The sequence below is a fragment of the Salminus brasiliensis genome, chromosome 4 (genome assembly GCF_030463535.1).
Source record: "Salminus brasiliensis chromosome 4, fSalBra1.hap2, whole genome shotgun sequence".
NCBI lineage: Eukaryota > Metazoa > Chordata > Actinopteri > Characiformes > Bryconidae > Salminus > Salminus brasiliensis.
This window is the reverse complement of record NC_132881.1, coordinates 33,131,715-33,150,327: the sequence shown is the minus strand read 5'-3', so window position 1 is coordinate 33,150,327 and position 18,613 is coordinate 33,131,715. Positions and strand designations below refer to the sequence as shown.

Sequence of the window (18,613 nt, the reverse complement as noted above, 5' to 3'; positions counted from 1 at the left end):
AAGGACAGATCTGAAGTCACCTAATCACACAAAAAAGTCCCATAGGGGATTTTGCGTGAGTAACCAGCCCCTGGTCTTCAGAGGAAGTGATGGAAATAGAGAACATGGTCATTCAGTCCTTGGGGTTCACAGGGTGTGGGGAGTGTCTGGGGGTACCTCGCAGAAAGAGGGTTTGAGGGATTATATGACACACCTTTGGACCCCCCTGCACACAGGCTGAACATTCACACACTCACACAAGAACACAGAGAAATAGAGTTGCCAGTTACTGGTACCTACACTCACTCACTGGCCTTTGTATTGGCCCATTGTACACTTATAGTGTTGCCAGTTCTCAAGGATTGTACTTGAGACTCATGAAATGAGCTTTTTTTAGAATAAAAAAAGAGCAAAATACTTTAACTGTGAGCTACAATATAACAGAAACACAGAAAAACAAGCCAGAAAATACCATACCATGAGTTTGGTATAGCTAAATATTGGTTGATGCCAACGCTGGCACTTTTTAAACCTGCTGAAAATCTCACATTTTCACACATTTGGGCACCCTTGTTCAGAATTCTGTTACTGAGAAGAGCAAGTAAGCAGTAGATGAACTTATCTCCAAAAGACAAAGTTGACAAAGATTTGTGCGCTGTTTCTGATAACATTTACTAAGGTCTCAGATCTTAAAGCAACAGTATGTTACATTTCCACCTTAGATGAACAACTTCAAAATCATGTTGCTGCTCCTCTGTCATTTCAACTCCAGGCTTAGCATGACGCTAACTGCACTTTGTAACTCTACTGAAACAGGCAGGACAACGCACATGAGAACAGCGTAACACTGCATAACCCAAGTCCTGTAAAATCTATATATCTTTAATTCTTAATAATAACCTTAGTAATATTACTCTACTGCCTCACCCCATGTGCTTCTTTCACTTTCAGTGAAAGTCCTTATCTCTCAGCTTGTCCAGAAATGTGTGTGTGAAAAGCAAGACCTTAAAACGTGAATTCCACTTCCCAACTGTAGGGGGGAGCCCAGGAGCAAAAAATGCCAATTCTCCCAAAATTCTACTTAATTAGCTCCGTTAGTATTATGACTTGTTCACAATCATTGTTTGGAAAGGCCAGGTAATGCAAATTTCAAGGCCTTGATAATACTCTAAATCTGTCTACATCTGTTTAACTACATCAAATAAAAAAGAAAAAGCCCAGTTGTCAGACAGCCCTCTACCCCAGTGTTCTTCCAATCCAGTCCTGGGAGACCAGTGTCCAACACAGTTCTTTGGTGTTTTCCCTGCTTAAACACATCCATCAAATCTGGCAATGTTTGGTTGAGTTGAATCACATGTGTTTGAACTGGGAAATCACCAAACTCCAGGGCCAATATGGAAGAACCCTGCTTTACCTCTGTAACTATGATGGATGAACACTGTTAAAACAGAAATTAGTGCTCGGCCAGTATAGACACTTCTGAACTTCCTCTTACAGCCTTCAACACTGAGGCCAGGCACTTAACCATTGTCTAAGAGAATGTAGCCTGTGGGGAACAACTACATTCTGACATTGAGTAGAAGGATGCAAAGACATGTCCAACATGCAAATAGATAATAGCGGGAGCCAATGGGAAAGTTTGAGGAACTGCATGTGGGAGCACTATCCAAAGCCGCTGGTTTGCAAAACTGAGAAACCCCATAACGTGTAAAAGTGTGTAAAAGCTTGGTCAACCAGCCACATTGGGTAATACAAAATCACTTAATTCACTTAATTCACTTAATATCAGGCTAAAATCTGTTGGCCTGACAGGTTTTTGCTTGTTCATTGCAGAGCAACTAACAGGCCTGTCTAAAGCTGGACAAATCCCAGATCACACTGGCAATGCAAGTTAAATTAAAGTTGGAATCTGTGAAGGCCTAACCCAAAACTGCACCAAGACTTCCAGCATTGTAAAAGAAATATAACAGGGTTCCCTATTCCATCCTAAAATGAGGGATACATGGCAGGTTGTAAACTGAAGCTTGAAAACATTTCGATCTAATTTGTTTTAATTCCTAGCTCCGGTTGTTTTGTTTGTTTGTAAAGCATCTGTTCCCGGGCTGGACACATGCTCTAGCATCACAACAATGATAAGAGTAAAGAGGGCAAACCACCGAGACTGACCTGAGCAGAGACCGCTCTATAAATTCAGACAACAAAATACAATGTGACAGCGGTAATGATGCAGCTGGTCAGCGTGCTGGCCTGTGTCTTCAAAGCTTTAATTACACTGCGATTCTTCTGGCAGATGTTGGAAGAATAGTGGGAAGACAGAGCAAAGGATTTAGCAGGTGAAACATCATCCTCCATGTCATGTTATACCTCACAGTGTTAGGAACACATAGGCAATTGCAGTTCTGCTCTGTTTGTATTTTCAGATGGCAATGGAATAAAGGAATAACTATAAGTAATAGATGTGCGAGGGCCCAGTTTCAAGTATTTGCCCCCAAACAGTTCACAAGGTTTACTAAATGCAGTCAGTGCTGAACCCAGAAACCAGAGTTAAATGTGCCCACCCCTATTTCACACATTATTCACCTGCATTCACCTGTACGACTCCTCAGCTACAAAGAAGACTGAGAGCGTAACATGAGTATAAGTTAAAAGTAAGACCATGTTTTGCTTGGCCAAGTTCACTGGACTTAAAGGGAATCAAGGACTTCCTTTTCAGAGCAGGTGACCCCTGTTTCCTACAGGATGATGCCCTTCCCAAGCTGCATTAGCTTGTGGTCAAGTATCGGGTGTCACTGAGGCTAATCACACAACCCGGAATAGGCTTCAGCTCACTCAAGCGTCTCAGAGGACTTAGTGGTAATTGTACACCAATAGTGCCATCTAAAGGTCAGAGGAACCACTTGCAGAACTTCCAGGAACTTAAGTCAAGACAAGGAAATGCACACACATAGGTCAATGGTGGTAAACCCCCACCTACAACTATTTAAACTACTGTGACAGGTTTAACACTTAGGTAAGGCTTGACAGACTTAATATTTTCTTATTAGATTATTTATCACCTAAAGCATACAACTTTCTCATTGGGGAAATGTCATACATATATATATATATATATATATATATATATATATATATATATATATATATATATATATATATATTATGCCAAAAAGCATTTTTTTTCTTTGTTTTTGTGTCTTTTCTTTTCTTTTTGGCATAATCTGGCTGTTGTTCTTCACAGAATTTCTCAGAATTTCATAATGAATATATGAATGAATCAATAATACTGAAATACTATTGTTGAAAAGAAGCTTCAAGTTTTTTTGCCTTTGTTGGAGTAACTGCCTCTTGTGTCCAAGGCTTTCTACTAGATTTTAGAGCATTATTGTGAGAATTTGGTTGCATTCAGCATGTGAGTAGAGGATGTTTGAGGATTACCACCCCACCTCATCCCAAAAGTATAGGATTATTTTATTTTCAGGACTGTTGTCTATCACTCTAATTTAACCTTTATATTCCTAAATGTTTCCGGTGATGTTCATCTTGAAGCAAATTTACTTGATTTACTAACTCCAGATCTCTTTTTATCAGTCAACTGTCCAGTTATTCTTAAGCCTTTGAAAATAGATGGCTATGTAAAAAATATCTGTAATTCCTGAATGGTAAATGCACACAATTTTTTGTTAACCTCCTGGAATTAAAGCTTTATCACTTTAATCACATTTTTGTAAAATCCATTGTGTCATTGTCCAAATACTTATGGCATACAATAATTATATTATTAGTAGTATTAATAGGGTCTTGAGGTCACAGGAACCCTTACATTGAGGAATTGAAGCCAATATCAATGTAGCATTAAGGTCAGATGTCTCACAAATATCATCCCCATCTCTTACACAACTCATTATCATTCACAACTATTATTAATTAGTAGTAGTTAATTATGTTAAAATTACATTTAATGTATAGAAACATATTAAGGTTGTTGTGCAGCATTGCTTGAACAAACCTAACCTTCATTAAAGAGTAAAAAATAAAATAAAAAGGAAAGACAGATAAGACGTAAAACTTTCCTGTGACCTCATGTACAAACTCAACATTTGCAGGATGAAACAGAGCATCTAGACAAGCCAGATAGGTTTTTGGAAACAAGTGCTGTGGACTGAAAAAGCCAAAATACAACTGCATTTCATGAAAAGAGCGACTTGCCAACTGTGAAGCAAGGGGGTTGATCGATCATTCTCTAGAGTTGTGTTGCAGCCAGTGGCATTGGCAGTATTCCTAAATCCTGCTAAGCCCTGACTCTATAAGGTGCTGTGATTTTTACTTCTCAAAAAAAAGTACCTAAATTTCATTTTAAGACCGTGATTGCCTTTTTCCATGCCATTGTCTTTTTACATTTAGATGTGTTAAACTAATGTTTATATACATTAGCACGTAAACAAACCAATGTTTGTTGTGCTGAAAAGAAATAAAAGGATAATAGAAAATAGGAAAAACACCTTCTATGCATATTTAATCTCTCTAATTTTCTAGCCCATTTAACCATCTTGATTGCTATGCGAAAAAAAACAAAAACAAAAACAAAAAAGACAAATCAGTTTGATCTGTCTGTCAGAGTCCTCTCTTTAAAGGCAAAGGCAGTTTGAATTAGAATAGGGTTGAATCAGAGGGTAAAGAGGTGGGGCCAGCCTGGGCCCACCATGCTGCCCAACCTCTCCACCTTCTCTGCTTAGGGAGAAGGCCAGGACCTGTCACTCACCATGCTGACGCTGGACCTGAAGAATACATGTCTTTCATACAGACCTCCAGCATTTCTCCTCATGAAATCCCACCAGCACTTAGTGAAAGGCACCCTTTACCCAGAGGAGGGGGGGGGAAAGCAAATTTGAAGAAACTCGAGCCTACTTTGCAAATCAGTCAGTAGATACCTGATTGTCACTCCAAGAGTTGGGGACTAATCCTATTGTTTTTTCTATAGGATTACTTGCGCCAGGTCCCACTCCCCCTTTGGCACTGCGCGGGAGAATAGACAGATTAAGGGGATTAGCTTGTATCCTCCTAACTTGTCAAGCCGAGATGTAAGAAACCATTGACTTCTCTGTTCTGAATGAGAGAAGTGCCTAAAAAGGGAGAAATGAAAGGCATTGAACAAGAAAAATTCCTGAAAGAACAATGTGATTTGTTTGCTTTTGTTCCTTTTAACTTGGCTGAAAGGTTCAAAGGGCCTCAGGAGCAGGAGTCCAGAGACAGAAAGAAATATTCATTTTAGGCATTAAAATTGGTGCGAGCCCCTCTCTGTCTGTGTCTGTCACAATAGCAATTTCTGTTAGACACACACGTACACTTCAGAGATTACTCAGATCTACGTCAGTCCACGCGAATGATATAAACACTTGTAATACAAGGAAATAAATACTGGTCAAGGACATCACTGAATTGAGGCCTACAACTGAGTGCTGATTGTGCTATGAATTCTTATTGGTTTGAATCAGATCAGAATCAGAAATACTTTATTGATCCCAGGAAAGAAATTTCAGTTGTTACAGTTGCAACCGTTTGTGTAAGAATAAATAGTCTATAAAAATAAAATGTTAAACAAAATGAATTAAACATGTACGTATGTATGTTTTTTTTTTTATAAATTATAGATGCATTGCTTTTTATTTAAATGTATTGCTTGAAGGACACATGTATGTGCTACAGCTTTACAATAGCAGCTATTAAAGTACTGTTTTAAATACTTTTTAAAGGGGTATGCAACTGACTATATATATATCCGAGGTGTTATCTGGACCACATATTTAGGCTAGTCTATAGGTCTTGCCTTTGCTAAACTAGCCAGATTATGACTTGCATGTTTACTTTGTCAAATGAACCTAGTATGACAAATCAATTATAAACACATCACCACAACAATATTATTTAATGAGTGTATATATTATTAAAACATTTGCAGGCTTTCAGGATTAAATGTTCCTGTAGTCTCTTTACTTATCATCACTGCCACATAAAAAAACAACTTATATCTCCAAAATTGTTCATTTAAGATATCTCCATACTTTAAATAAGGAAGGGGGGAGCTTCTTAACATTCAATGTAAGAGATCAATGTAAAATCATTATTAGATTATTATTTTATGGTCCATTCCCACAGAAGTCCAAGAAGTCCAAGAACAACTAAAAAAATTAGATAAGGCTTAGATATTAGATAACAACCATTACATGTATTGTATTTGATGTACAATAAATCATCAGGCAATATAATGTAAACTGTGGCTTGAATTAGAGACAAGAATCAAAAGGCTGACATTAAAGATTTCAGGAAAATAAAAAAGGCGTTTTAATGAGTGTTATATTCTGCCTAAAGTCATATTTTTCGATTTGTATATTCTTTGATTTTGATTTGATAGAAGTGCAGTACATGGCCTGAGGTTGAAAAATGCACTTCCTGTCCCTTTAACTCGTCATCACCTGACGTCTTCACAACCAAATGTAAAGAGCTCGGTCACAAAGTCACACCCAGCCGAGCCCCAGCAGCGCTGACAGCACTGCAGCTGTTTGTAGAGTGACAGGTCGCGCAGCCTGTGCCTGAACGCCCCTACAGCGACGCCAGGGAAGTTTCCCCTTGAATGGTCCAATGGGAAAGTATGAAGAAGGCGGTGCCTGCAAGTGTAGCTACTTTCCTCAGAGTTGTGTAGCTAGCTGGCTAATTAGTTGAAGAAAACTGAAGAATAGCAGAAATAAAAACCAAGCTGGCTGGCGCGTGAGCTAAATGTCATACCGCACCGCAGATGTGTCGACAGCTACGACAAAGTGTGGGATGTGGGAGACCGACTATACAGCGCTGAAAATGGGCTTGTTCCTCATGAACGCCGTTGTCGGACCCGTCAGCTCGGCGTCAGCGGAGACAGTGATCCCTGAGGTAACAGCAGAGCGGAGAGGCTAACGTTAGCTAGCTGGCTGTTGTTGTACCTCGGCTAACCTTCTCTGTGTCGGAGCTGCGCTTAGCTGGAGGCTAAGCTAGCTAGCTGGCTAGCTAACGTAGCCACACTTCCTGCTCTTTACATTTACAATATTGTCATTAGACAACAAAGACGCCCCGTCGCCTGAAATGTCACCAGAGACACAGCCGATTTAAACCAAGACTAGAAACTGATCGGGATTAGCGCGATACCAAGATTAACGGTAACTTTGCTAGTCTGTGTAATGCTCGCTAGCATCACAGAAGTAATCGAGTAAAAGTTTGGTTGGTAGCTGATCAGAGCCGGATAGCAGCACTAGCGAGCGAGCTTAGCTAGCTTCAGTCCACTGAGCTAGAAAAACACACCATTATTGTTGTTGAACGATCTGAACGAGCTTAATCTTGTTGTCAGTCTTTTAATGACAGTCTTTAAACAATGTTGTCACACTATTTCCTCGTAGTTTGATGACTCGCTGTATCAGCTGAGTTGCCTGAGTTGTTTTTATGATGGTGTTTATGGCTGTTGAGTAAGTTTATTTCTAAGTGTGAACTATGATCATTGACTAAGATCTGAATCAATACTGTTTAGATGTCACGTCTCCTAGCCAAATTTATCTGTTCATTAACACACACACACACACACACACACACACACACACACACACAAGTCAAAAACACTGAAGCTGAACTGAGTAATTTTTGATATATTGATATGCTATTGTATATCATATATTGATCAGAAATGGTAAATATATGTTTGATGGAGGGCAGAGGCTTAGACAGATTCACTGTTGTTGTATACTCAACGTTGTCAAGATATTATTAGTATTATCTTTATACCATAATAATAATAGTAATGTCTACAATTAGAGGTACAGTAAGGTACAGTAAAGGTACAGTTACTAGCACTTGGGCCTCCCTTCAACCTCTCACCCCCTAAAATCCACATTTTAACTGAACTTTTATGATTAACGTGAAAAGACACGGTCACTCAGTAGCAGTGGTTTGAAATGGGTGTTTATGAATCTTAAAGAAGGATCTGCACAAAGAATCCAGATGTGAAAGTGATTCTTCCAACACAGACAACCTTGATACGTACTTATGGCCTTGCTTGTGTACCTGTGGGAGTGGAAAGTAAAGTTGTACACCTGCAGATTAGCTCAACCTGAAACTTGGCAGAGGCCGGGCTTCTGTATAAAATGTTCATGAACACCTGTCCTCAGGATTAAGGGTGTGATCCTTTTAAATGCACAGTGATCTTTTACAATTAGGCAATATTTCTGTATGTGGAAAAAGTAATAAACCTCATTTTGATGTATTGACATTATTGGGCTTATTTTATTACAACCTTACAGTCTTGTCTAAACTAGCTCAGTTCTGTGACTGATCTTATATATCTATTCTTTTTTTTTTTTAGCACTACAGTCATATTTCTAAGTCTGTTTAAATGGTTCTTTGTATGATCAAATGGGTCAATTATTCTTTGGCAGAAAAGCTTTTGTAGGGTTTGTAGGGTTCACCAGAATAGAAGCTTGTTGATTGTTACAGAAAGCATCTGGTCAAAGTGCCACTTGAGGGAAATTTAACCAAATATTAGGTGTCCTGTATGGATGTTTAATAATTCAGAACCCCCCCCCCCCCAAAAAAAAAAAAAAAAAAAATATATATATATATATATATACATAAAAATGAAATAAAAATAATAATAATTATACCAAAACAGTATGTGGAATCCTTTTTTGCTTATAGTGTATAGTGTATAGGGTGTTTTTTTGTTTTGTTTTTTTTTTTTTGTATTGTAGATAACTACACTAAACCATACCCAGATTTTTAATCTGTTGCTTATGTTGATTTACCTTTTACCTAAGAGTGTCTGCTAAATGCCTTTTATGGTTATGATCTCTATACATATACTGTATTCATACACTTCATAAGTACATTTCTGCATGTGCCACTTTACTTCTGATGTCAATGTCAGGGACCTCTATCGATCTATCTATATCTATCTATACACATAACACTTAAACTCATTACATTTACACTCATTACACTCAATACATTTCTTTGATTGGTTTTCTTGATTTCGTGTTATTTCATGTTTATTTAAATGTTTGATGTTTTTTGTTGGGTCTTAGGATAACCCAGTTTCAATCATGTCTATGTTTGGTAGGTTTAACACAGTTTATAGTTGTGTTCCCATATGAAAGCATTTCAGTGACCCAGTGACTACTGTAGGTTAATAACTAATGTATTGCATACTAATATGCCAAACAGAATCATTGCTGATAAAGTTCAGTATTGTTAAGTTTTTCAGTAGTATCAATATCAGATTATTTGTTTGCATTAACAAAGTTAATTCCTGTCTGGAATGTCTTGTAAATTTGACAGCCAGCTTTAATATGACTGCTTTAAAAAATACCAGGCAGAAATCACGTTTCTGGACAGGAAACGTCCTGTTTATTTATATCAGCTATTCTTTCAAAATAATCTGAAGCACTCAGCAGATGATGTACACTGCAGTTCACTATCAGGTTCTGGATACCATTAATAAACAGCCCAAAATAGAATTAAAGGATAAACGGCTTGACAGAAGGAGCGTTGCTGTTTTCTGAGCGTTATGTCATAATCTATGTATATCACCAAATTACTATGTAATCTTGAAGACCTCTGGTTGGGCCTAATTTCCCCTCCAGACACCTTCAATGTGCAGGTGGTTAAAGTATGTGTGTGTGTGTGTGTGTGTGTGTGTGTGTGTGTGTGTGTGTGTGTGTGTGTGTGTGTGTGTGTGAATGTTTGTGCCCTTAAGTGTCTGAGTGAGTGACGGGAAGAGGCAGCTTGTCCATGTCATCCTGTTTACTTGCATTCCCTGGCATGGCTCTCTATGACCCAAATGTTGTGGGGGCTGGTGTGGGTGGGTGGGTGTGTTTAAAACGAGACCAGTCTTCAGACAGGGCAGTTCACATCACACTGTATTATGTGCCAGTGCAGAATAGCTTGGACTTGACCTTCTACTTGTCTTTTCCTTTGCTCTTCAGTCCTGTGTGTGTGTATAAGATTTACTCTCTCTGAGCTGAGATAGCAGTGACTTCTTCTTTCAAGAATACGCTATGCCTTTCCTCCTGGGCTTCCGGCAGGTACTTATTACTTGTTGCTCTGTTGGCCTTGTTTGATGCCAGCATTATTGAGCTTCACATTGACTGCATCCCTGGCCCTGGGAACAGATATTTTTGTGGTGTTCATGACTGTATTACTTGTATCCACTAGGGGTGATGAAAATTAAGCATATCTAATTTTAAGGTTTTTTTTTTTTTTTACATTTAACAGTAGCATTTTATTAGTTTTATTAATGCATGTTGCCTGGGGTTGTGTTGTTGTCAGTAGAGTGTTGGCATTTTCCAAGTGTGTTTGAGACTAACATTCTTAAGAAGTAAAAAAGCTTCTCACTAGAGCATTAACCTCTAACTAGAGCCTGCAGCACAGTTTGTTTGAATAATTGTTAAATAAAAATGATCTTTTAAACTGAATTTGAAGTTTGGCCTTGACCTCGCCCCTCTCTGTGTGGGTAGAATGGCCCTTCTCTCCCCATCACTCAGTGCAGGGCTAGCCAGTGTGGGCGTCTATTGAATGATATAACAGAACTGGCAGTAAATGCTCTCCTACAAGCGCATTGAGCTGTCCAGTGATGTAGCATTACCAGCAGTTGTAAAAAAAATGTGGTGGATCAGAGGAAGCTTTTACCATCCCAGTACTTGAAGTATTGTGTGACCGGCTGTCACAGGGCAGTCTGAGATACAGGAAAAGAAGGAAAAAAGTATAGAGACCACTTTTCATTTATTGTTTCTTCCAAATTCAAGGGAGGTTATTCTGCTTTTGTTGGCGTAACTGTCTCTACTGTCCACTTAATTTTGGAGCATTGCTGTTAATTGCAATTAGTGACTAACATTAGTGAGGTCAGGATGTTGGATAACCCCCATCTCATCCCAAAAGTATTGGATGGAGCACCATCATTCCAGAGGACACAATTCTACTACTCCACAGATCAATGCTGGGGGCGCTTAAGCCAACACCTGTCATTAGACATGAAGCCAATAGGTTCATGTTTCTGCTTCAGAGAGTCCTATTCCATTGGTAATACTTGTCTAGTTTTTGTAGAGAAGCTACGTATGTGCATTTGCACATGCAACTTGAAGCAGCTGAAAGCATTTTAAAATTACTGCAGATTCCTTCTTATTTCAGTGTGCAATTTGTAGTCATTTTCATGAGCATTTTGAAGGACTGTATTCTGTTCTGTACAGTACAGAATGTGACCATTAAGGTCAGTGCAGTTATAGCAGCACAAAGGCACTTGCAAACACATCGTGAGAAAGTGCATATATTCCCTAACATGCCATGGACAAAATAGGCATCATACTTTCTGTTTTGTTTTGCAGAGTAAGTTGCTGTGCGTCGGAGTCAACAATCAGAGCTACATCTGTGAATCGGGCCACTGCTGTGGAGAATCTCAGTGCTGTAGTTACTACTATGAGCTATGGTGTAAGTATCCCCTGCTTCTTCATGTTTTCTGGTCTAGGTCAGAACAAGGTGAAAATACTGTATGTTTTGAGAGGTCATGTTTGAGCAGGGAGTTCCCCAGCCCAGCATGTTTGCTTCTGGATTCCTTAATGCTTGCAATGAGGGGTTGTGGGGGGAGTTGGAGAGTCTAATAAAAGTAAATATGTTGGCCCATCTTGTGCTTGGGTTTTTTGCAGATGCTTTTGTGTGGAAATGACATCGGTCAGTGTGCAAACATTTGGAATTTTGACTAATGCTGGTAAATGTAATTATTTTAGAATAATCCAGAACTTCTTTATATGTTGGCTGCTTGACCAGAAAGGCAGTGTTGTTAGGGTTATTCACTGAATATTCATTCCAAGGACTCTTGAATTCTGAATTCAATGAGTCTTGAATTTATATAAATTAATTGATGACCCTGTACTAATGATTCATATACACAGACTTTAAACACCCACATTTCATGGCTACTTTCAAACCATGACCTCACACTGATGTCAAGAAAGTCCCAGGACTTTGTAGTAGTTATGTAATCCCTGTCATAAAACATTATGTGCTGATCTAGGATCAGCTTCTCTTGATATAATTCCTTTTCTTATCTAAAGTTGAGAGCTGCTGTTGTGTAAGTACACTTATTCAAAGAAATAAAGAGCTCTATCTGTGCCCACTCAGATTATATTCATATGCTTCTGTTTCTTATGTGTTTGCAATTTGAAATGGTTTAAATATTTCCTATATTAGACTGAAACTCTGCTTCTGCCTAGGCCTTGGACCTATTAAAGACCACATCCACTACAGAATGTTTGTAGCAAGAAGTACTTATTCTGGGTATGACTGGTAGTACTGAAGTACCTGATACAAACTGCGTGATGGTGGTGATGAAGCTGAACTGATGCGGCTGACTCGTTTTGACATGGTTGTAGTTCACACCCACTGGCAATGTTGCGGTCTTATCAGATTACTGTCTCACTCTCTCTGTCTCTCTGGTGTACCATCTATTTTAATAACTGAGGACTAATCTCATCTCTTCGGTAAATATGGCATATCATCTGCTGAGTCAAGAACTGCACTTTGGATTTCTTTCTTTTTTCTTTTTCTTTTTTTCCCCTTCTGCTCTGCCCACATTGCAGCTAATGCAGCTGGTCAAGACAGACTTGCCTCGGGTGTAACTTGATCGGGACAGCTCCTGTAAACAGATGCCTTTGGCTTCTTTATTTGGAGAAGTAGAGCCCATTTGCCAGAAGTGGCTTGTGCTTTTTTTGGGACAAAGTTTCACACACTTCTCTTCTCTTGACGACATGACTGTCCCATACTGGTTTTTCCATTGGCTAACAAATGTCCCAAGCCCAAAGTTCTGGACATTCTTCAATTGTGATTTAATGCTGGACGGATGTGTAAATGATCCAGCATGATGTGCCATTTGTTTGGTAGGTTACACCTTTTAAAAAATGTTTAACAGACTTGAGAACTTGAGATACATTTAACGTTTGTTTTACTTACAAACATTGTCCCGTACGTATTTCTTGTAGGATTTCGTCAAAACAAGTGATTTGTCCAAGTTCCTTTTATACCAGTAAATTACACCTGTCCTGCTCCAAACCTAGCTTGTGCACCCCATGTGTAACCCCAATGTGGTTAAAAATTCAGCACCTTTGATGATGAAATGGAGTGGATTTTCCACACTATAGAGGGTATGCACATTCCACCACATCAATGTAAATGCCGAACCCGATCATCAAACGTCAAAAAGCTGTTGTTCAGCTTAACTGTACCTTGAGCAAGAATTCAGAGCGCTCTTTACAGACTGCCGAAAGCTAAAGAAAAGGGAAGCAAAATAATCTCTGCTCTTCACCAAAACAACTGGAATCCAAGTCTGTCCTTTTGTCTTCTGTTTAACAAGCTTTCACTGAGCAGCTGTGATCACCAAATCCTCAAAGACCTTATCACATGTGTCAAGAAGCTCATTGTAGGCTAAACTAACATCCTCAGTCCTACAAAGCTGTCCCAATTTGTTAGTGTTCTCTGTTAACAGTAAAAGGTTTTGAAGCTACAGAGAGCACATGAGCCTAATCCTGAGCTGAGCCTAATCCTGAGCTGATCCAGAGAGTCTGCAGTTTCATTTTAGTAGGTGTAGTAGTCACTGACTACGCTCAGGATCCTCTGGATTGAGATCCTTTCTGCTCTGTGTTTAGGGACATATCTATAGGAGACAGTTCAGAGCAGCATGATTTCTTTGTTTGTGGTGGCTGAAAAAAAAAGTACACCATGTACTTCACTCCGGACGTAACTACAAACACGTAAACCGGTCACACCAAGTCTTGCCGTACATTGTGCTACGCCATATCTGTAGCTATCCAAGGTTTTAATTGAGGATAATTCCTTCTCTTACTGGGTTTAACTTCACAAGTATATAACATTCCTGAGTGTTTCCTTTAGCAAAGTAGACCTTACTAACTTAACTTTCCAAGCAAAATTGTAATATAATACACACACACTATATGTCCAAATGTTTCTTATAATTACTGCGTTCACCTACTTTAAGGTGCAGCCATTGCTGATACAGACACACAGCCTGTCTAGTTCCTGTAGAGAAGTCTTGCAAATAGAATAGGATCTGAAGCAGATAAACATGAATGACTAATGCCAGGCCTGGGTTAGAGAGGTATAATGTAAATGTAAATGTATAAAGCCCCCAAGCATTCAACTGCGTTCTCTAGAATGATGGTGCTCCATCCATTACTTTGATGAGTTGGAGAGTTTGGGGTGGGGTGGGGGGGTGGTGGTGGTGGTGGTGGTGGTGGTGGTGGTGGTGGTGGGGGGGTGGGGGTGATCATCTAGCATCCTGACCTCACGAACACTAATGTCGCTGAATGCAAATCCTCACAGCAGTGCTTCAAGATTTAACAGTTAATCCATTTTTTGAAAATAAAGTTTCGCCATTCCCCCTACTTCCCCTACTTGTGGCTCAGCGGTTAGAGCTCCATGCTATCGAGGTGTGTGTGTGTGTGTGTGTGTGTGTGTGTGTGTGTGTGTGTGTGTGTGTGTGTGTGTGTGTGTGTGTGTGTGTGTGTGTGTACTAACACAGATGGGTCAAATGCGGAGGACACATTTGTGTCACTGTACATTTATATATTTATATATATATATATATATATATATATATATATATATATATATATATATATATATATATATATATATATATATATATATATATATATTTGCACCTTTAACGTTGCACAAGCAAATGTACTGAGGGAGTATATTCTGGCTATATATTCCCATACCATTTGTGGCAACATACTAGGCAAAAAGGTCAAAGCCAAGCTTACCTGAGTCGGTTGTGAAAATGTAAATATTTGTGTAATGTTTTAATATCTCTACATTAACATTTTAGAAATTTTGGTGCATTTTATTTTCAACATGACCTTTTAATAACTGGAAAATTTCCTGAAGGAAATTCAGAATGGTTGCCCATCTTAAATGGTTCCCACTTTTTGCTAGGCTGTTGCTACATGGTTGCTGTGGTATTCCAGTTGGTTTCTGTGATGTTGCTAGCTGGTCGCTTTGGTATCCCAGATGTTTGCTAGGCGGTTGCTATGGTGTACACAAATGCTCTCTAATGTTACTCCAGATTAACAAGTCTAATGTTATAATTAATGTGTTTTATTTCTGCTCTTTAGGGTTCTGGCTGGTCTGGACTGTCATCATCATTCTGAGCTGTTGCTGTGTGTGCCACCATCGTCGCACTAAGCATCGGCTGCAGCAGCAACAACGTCAGCATGAAATCAACCTCATTGCTTACAGAGAGGTCCACAACTACACCTCATTGCCTTTCTACTTCAGTGAGTAGCCTGTCTTGTCCTTAAACCGTGACGCCTGTCAGTATTTCTCTTTAAACGTCTCTGTTTTAATCATCTTTGCATTTTAAAGACAGCAGAAACATAAGATCATCGACTTTCATGAATGCTTAAACCTACCATTGTCCACTACATTTACAAAACTTCCTACATATCAGTTAGCTGCTTGCTGTATTTCCTGCATTACTGCCATAGTAATACGTTTATTATTTGTAGAAATAAACATTTACGCCCATCAGCTGAATAAGAAGATAGATCTAGGATGGTTTAGTCATTGCATTTGGACAATGTATCATTTTAAAACCTCCCTTTCTCCTTCTTTTATTCTGTTGCTCTCAAGGGTTTCTTCCCAGTTACCTCTTACCTGCATATGAGGAGGTGGAGAACAGACCCCCCTCGCCCCCTCCTCCATACAGTGCCTCTCAGGCTGGTCAGGGCAGCGATGCTCTGAGCCCTGAACAGCCAGATGAGCTTTGCCCCTCTCTACAATCCAGCCCCACAACCCCCGTGTTGGAGAGTAGCTCCACCAGGGACTGTATAGAAGAGCCTCATTGCCCTGCTGCACGCTGCCTGGCAGGAGATGCCCACAAGCCGTACCTGAGCTTTGAGGAGGATGGTCAACAGCAGCAGGTAGTAGCATCAGCCACTTCTCCTAAGATGACCAAGCAAGGCAGCCTTGACAAAGAGCTCCCAAAGCCTGCAGAGCAAGGCCTGGACAGTTGTCCTGAAAACAAGGACAGGACTCCGGGGCGCCATAGGCGCTTTACAGGTGACTCAGGAATTGAGGTGTGTGTGTGCAACCGTGGACCTGGGGAAGACGACGATGACGAGGAGGATGAAATGAAGGAGCTTGAGGGACTTCTGGACACTGAGGGTTTAAGAGAGCAGGACTTTTGTGATAGCTGCAACCCTCATAGCAATGACCCTCAGCAGCCAGGGGATGAGGAGCAGGGTTTTGCTGCCCCAATGAGGGTCCCAGAGCCCAGAGAGCCTCCCCTACAGCGACCCCCAATCTGCCTCCATTTGCACACCATCAACGAACAGGAGGGTCCTCACCATGGCAACAATACAGACCCCCAAAGCTAAGCACCACCACCTACAACAATGACTTTTTTGAGGACTGCGGTCTCCCTTTACTGTCTCACCGTACTGTTGCTTTGGCCATACGTGTTGGAAGTGTGAATGTTAAGCTATGGTTTTAGATCAATGCAAGAATCCAGCAAAAACGAGCTTGGGCATATAGCCTTCAAGCAAGGCTGCGGTCTAATCAATCAATCAATAAGAGAATGTTTGATTTTGCTAGGCTTCAAATTTTTGCATATAGTTCTAAATGAGGTGTCTGTACCAGTGAAATTTATTATAATTATTATTAGTAGTATTAGTATTACTATTATAATTACATTTTAGTATACCAGTGAATATTGTGGGTAGTGGTGGGCAAAATGCCTGCCTTTTTAGATCGTAAAAGAAGAGCTAACATTGACCGCACTGGATTCCACAGCAGTCACACACCTTATAAATAGCTTAACTGACTCTTGACTAACACAAGGTTGCACTAACACCACAGAAAGATGATTTATTTTGTTGTTGGTAGACTTTTGCTTTTATTTTTATTTTTATTTTTTTTAAATGTCTCTGGCTTGAAAACTAAGCAGTAAACAGCCTAGCTAAATTGATCACATGTTTGAAACATTCATTTAATCAGCTAAATTTTCACCTTTTTACCCTGTGGTCTAAATGTAGCATGCAGTGCTTTTCTCTGCTACTCTGAAAGGGACTAGATTATGCACTTCATAAATGCAAAGGAAAGGTAGAGGTGGTTATTTTGCGCAATTCTTGTGCCTCCCCAGTATCCGAGCAGTCTACCAAACTTTAGAACGTAGGCTACTGTGTAGCCAATCTGAACAGCACATGTTACCCTTCCCCTCTCTTCCTAATAGGATATGAAGTCTGTTAGATATTAGAGATACTTGGATATTGATATACTGTATTGCAGCACAGGTAGACTGCTGTACTAATGCTTCGCTCACAAAGTTGAGGTAAAGCTCCCTTTTTGTTTGTTTAGATTGATTAGATCGAAATGTGCTTTAATTTGGTAGACATTTTGTTAGTTGCCTTTGTGTGTATGTGTGAGTATGCATTTTTACATCACATGAACTCAGCTTTATTAAAAAGGATTATATTTTATCCTCCTGAATGCTATCAAATCGAAGTTGGAGTTAATTCACCGGTGCTTTAAGTGAGGACTGCAAATATTGTACATTCATGTGTTTTTGGTAATGACACAGCCTGCATATTTAGGTGCCTTTGATTTATATATAATTTTATTATTTTATATATATATATATATATATATATATATATATATATATATATATATATATATATATATATATATATATTAATAATAATAATAATAATTTTTTATTATTATTATTATTATTATTATATTTTTTATTTATTTAAATTTTTTTTCCTTCTCTCATATCTTTCATATGCCTTAATGGAATATGATGTTGTGTTTAATGATGGGATTCCTGTGTAAATACAAATCTAAGGCCAGTATGGGTGATCGATACTACTCCGAAATTCAGATTGAGTGTGAGGTGCTAATGGCTATGATCTATTTGTTGTAAGTTCTCAGCAGAATAGATCGTTTGATTAGCTTCTTGAGACATGCCATTTCCTTCAGTCCCCCCGTCCCCCCATATCTTAATTTCGAACACTGTATTGAGCAGAATAAGCTTGTAATGTGTTATGGTACCTATTATACATTTTACCTACTTGAGTCAAGAATGTAGTTTCCTGTCTCATGTTTTTATTATTAGTACTACTACATCTGAGGATGTGCTAGAAACAATACACATTTTTTTTCAATATAAATTTAAACCCTTTCAAACAGAAGAAAACACTTCTGAAAATAATATATTTTATACATTTTGCCCCCATCCTCTCACACTTTAATGCATTATAGTTCCATGTGCTGTATTCTTTCTTTTGAATATGGCAATGAAGATGAGCCGTTTTTTTTGTTTTACTGTGGCAATAGAGACTCATCAAAGCTGCTGCCCTGCATTCCGTGTGTGTGTGTGTGTGTGTGTGTGTGTGTGTGTGTGTGTGTGTGTGTGTGTGGTAGATAGAAGTGATTTGGAGTTGCTTTTCTTCGTCGACAGGACGTTTAGATAGTCCTCAGTTCAAAGGGCACAGATAGGCCATCAGCCCCACAGATAGTGCCAGGCTAGGGTGTCTAAGTAAATGGAGAA

At 39.2% G+C, this 18,613-nt stretch overlaps 1 protein-coding gene across 1 annotated transcript; it reads left to right on the top strand.

The window, feature by feature from the left end:
* Positions 1-6,646: 6,646 nt before the first annotated feature.
* On the top strand, positions 6,647-17,651 carry wbp1la (WW domain binding protein 1-like a). Its single transcript, XM_072678103.1, has 4 exons — positions 6,647-6,900; positions 11,370-11,472; positions 15,174-15,335; positions 15,691-17,651. The coding sequence occupies exons 1-4, from the start codon at positions 6,751-6,753 to the stop codon at positions 16,434-16,436; spliced, it is 1,161 nt and encodes a 386-aa protein (XP_072534204.1). The 5' UTR covers positions 6,647-6,750; the 3' UTR covers positions 16,437-17,651.
* Positions 17,652-18,613: the final 962 nt, after the last annotated feature.

Coding starts and splice junctions, on each gene's coding strand:
- wbp1la (XM_072678103.1), top strand. CDS start 6,751: ATGTCATACCGCACCGCAGATGTGTCGACAGCTACGACAAAGTGTGGG. Junction 6,901..11,369: donor CGGAGACAGTGATCCCTGAG/GTAACAGCAGAG, acceptor TTTGTTTTGCAG/AGTAAGTTGCTGTGCGTCGG. Junction 11,473..15,173: donor TTACTACTATGAGCTATGGT/GTAAGTATCCCC, acceptor TCTGCTCTTTAG/GGTTCTGGCTGGTCTGGACT.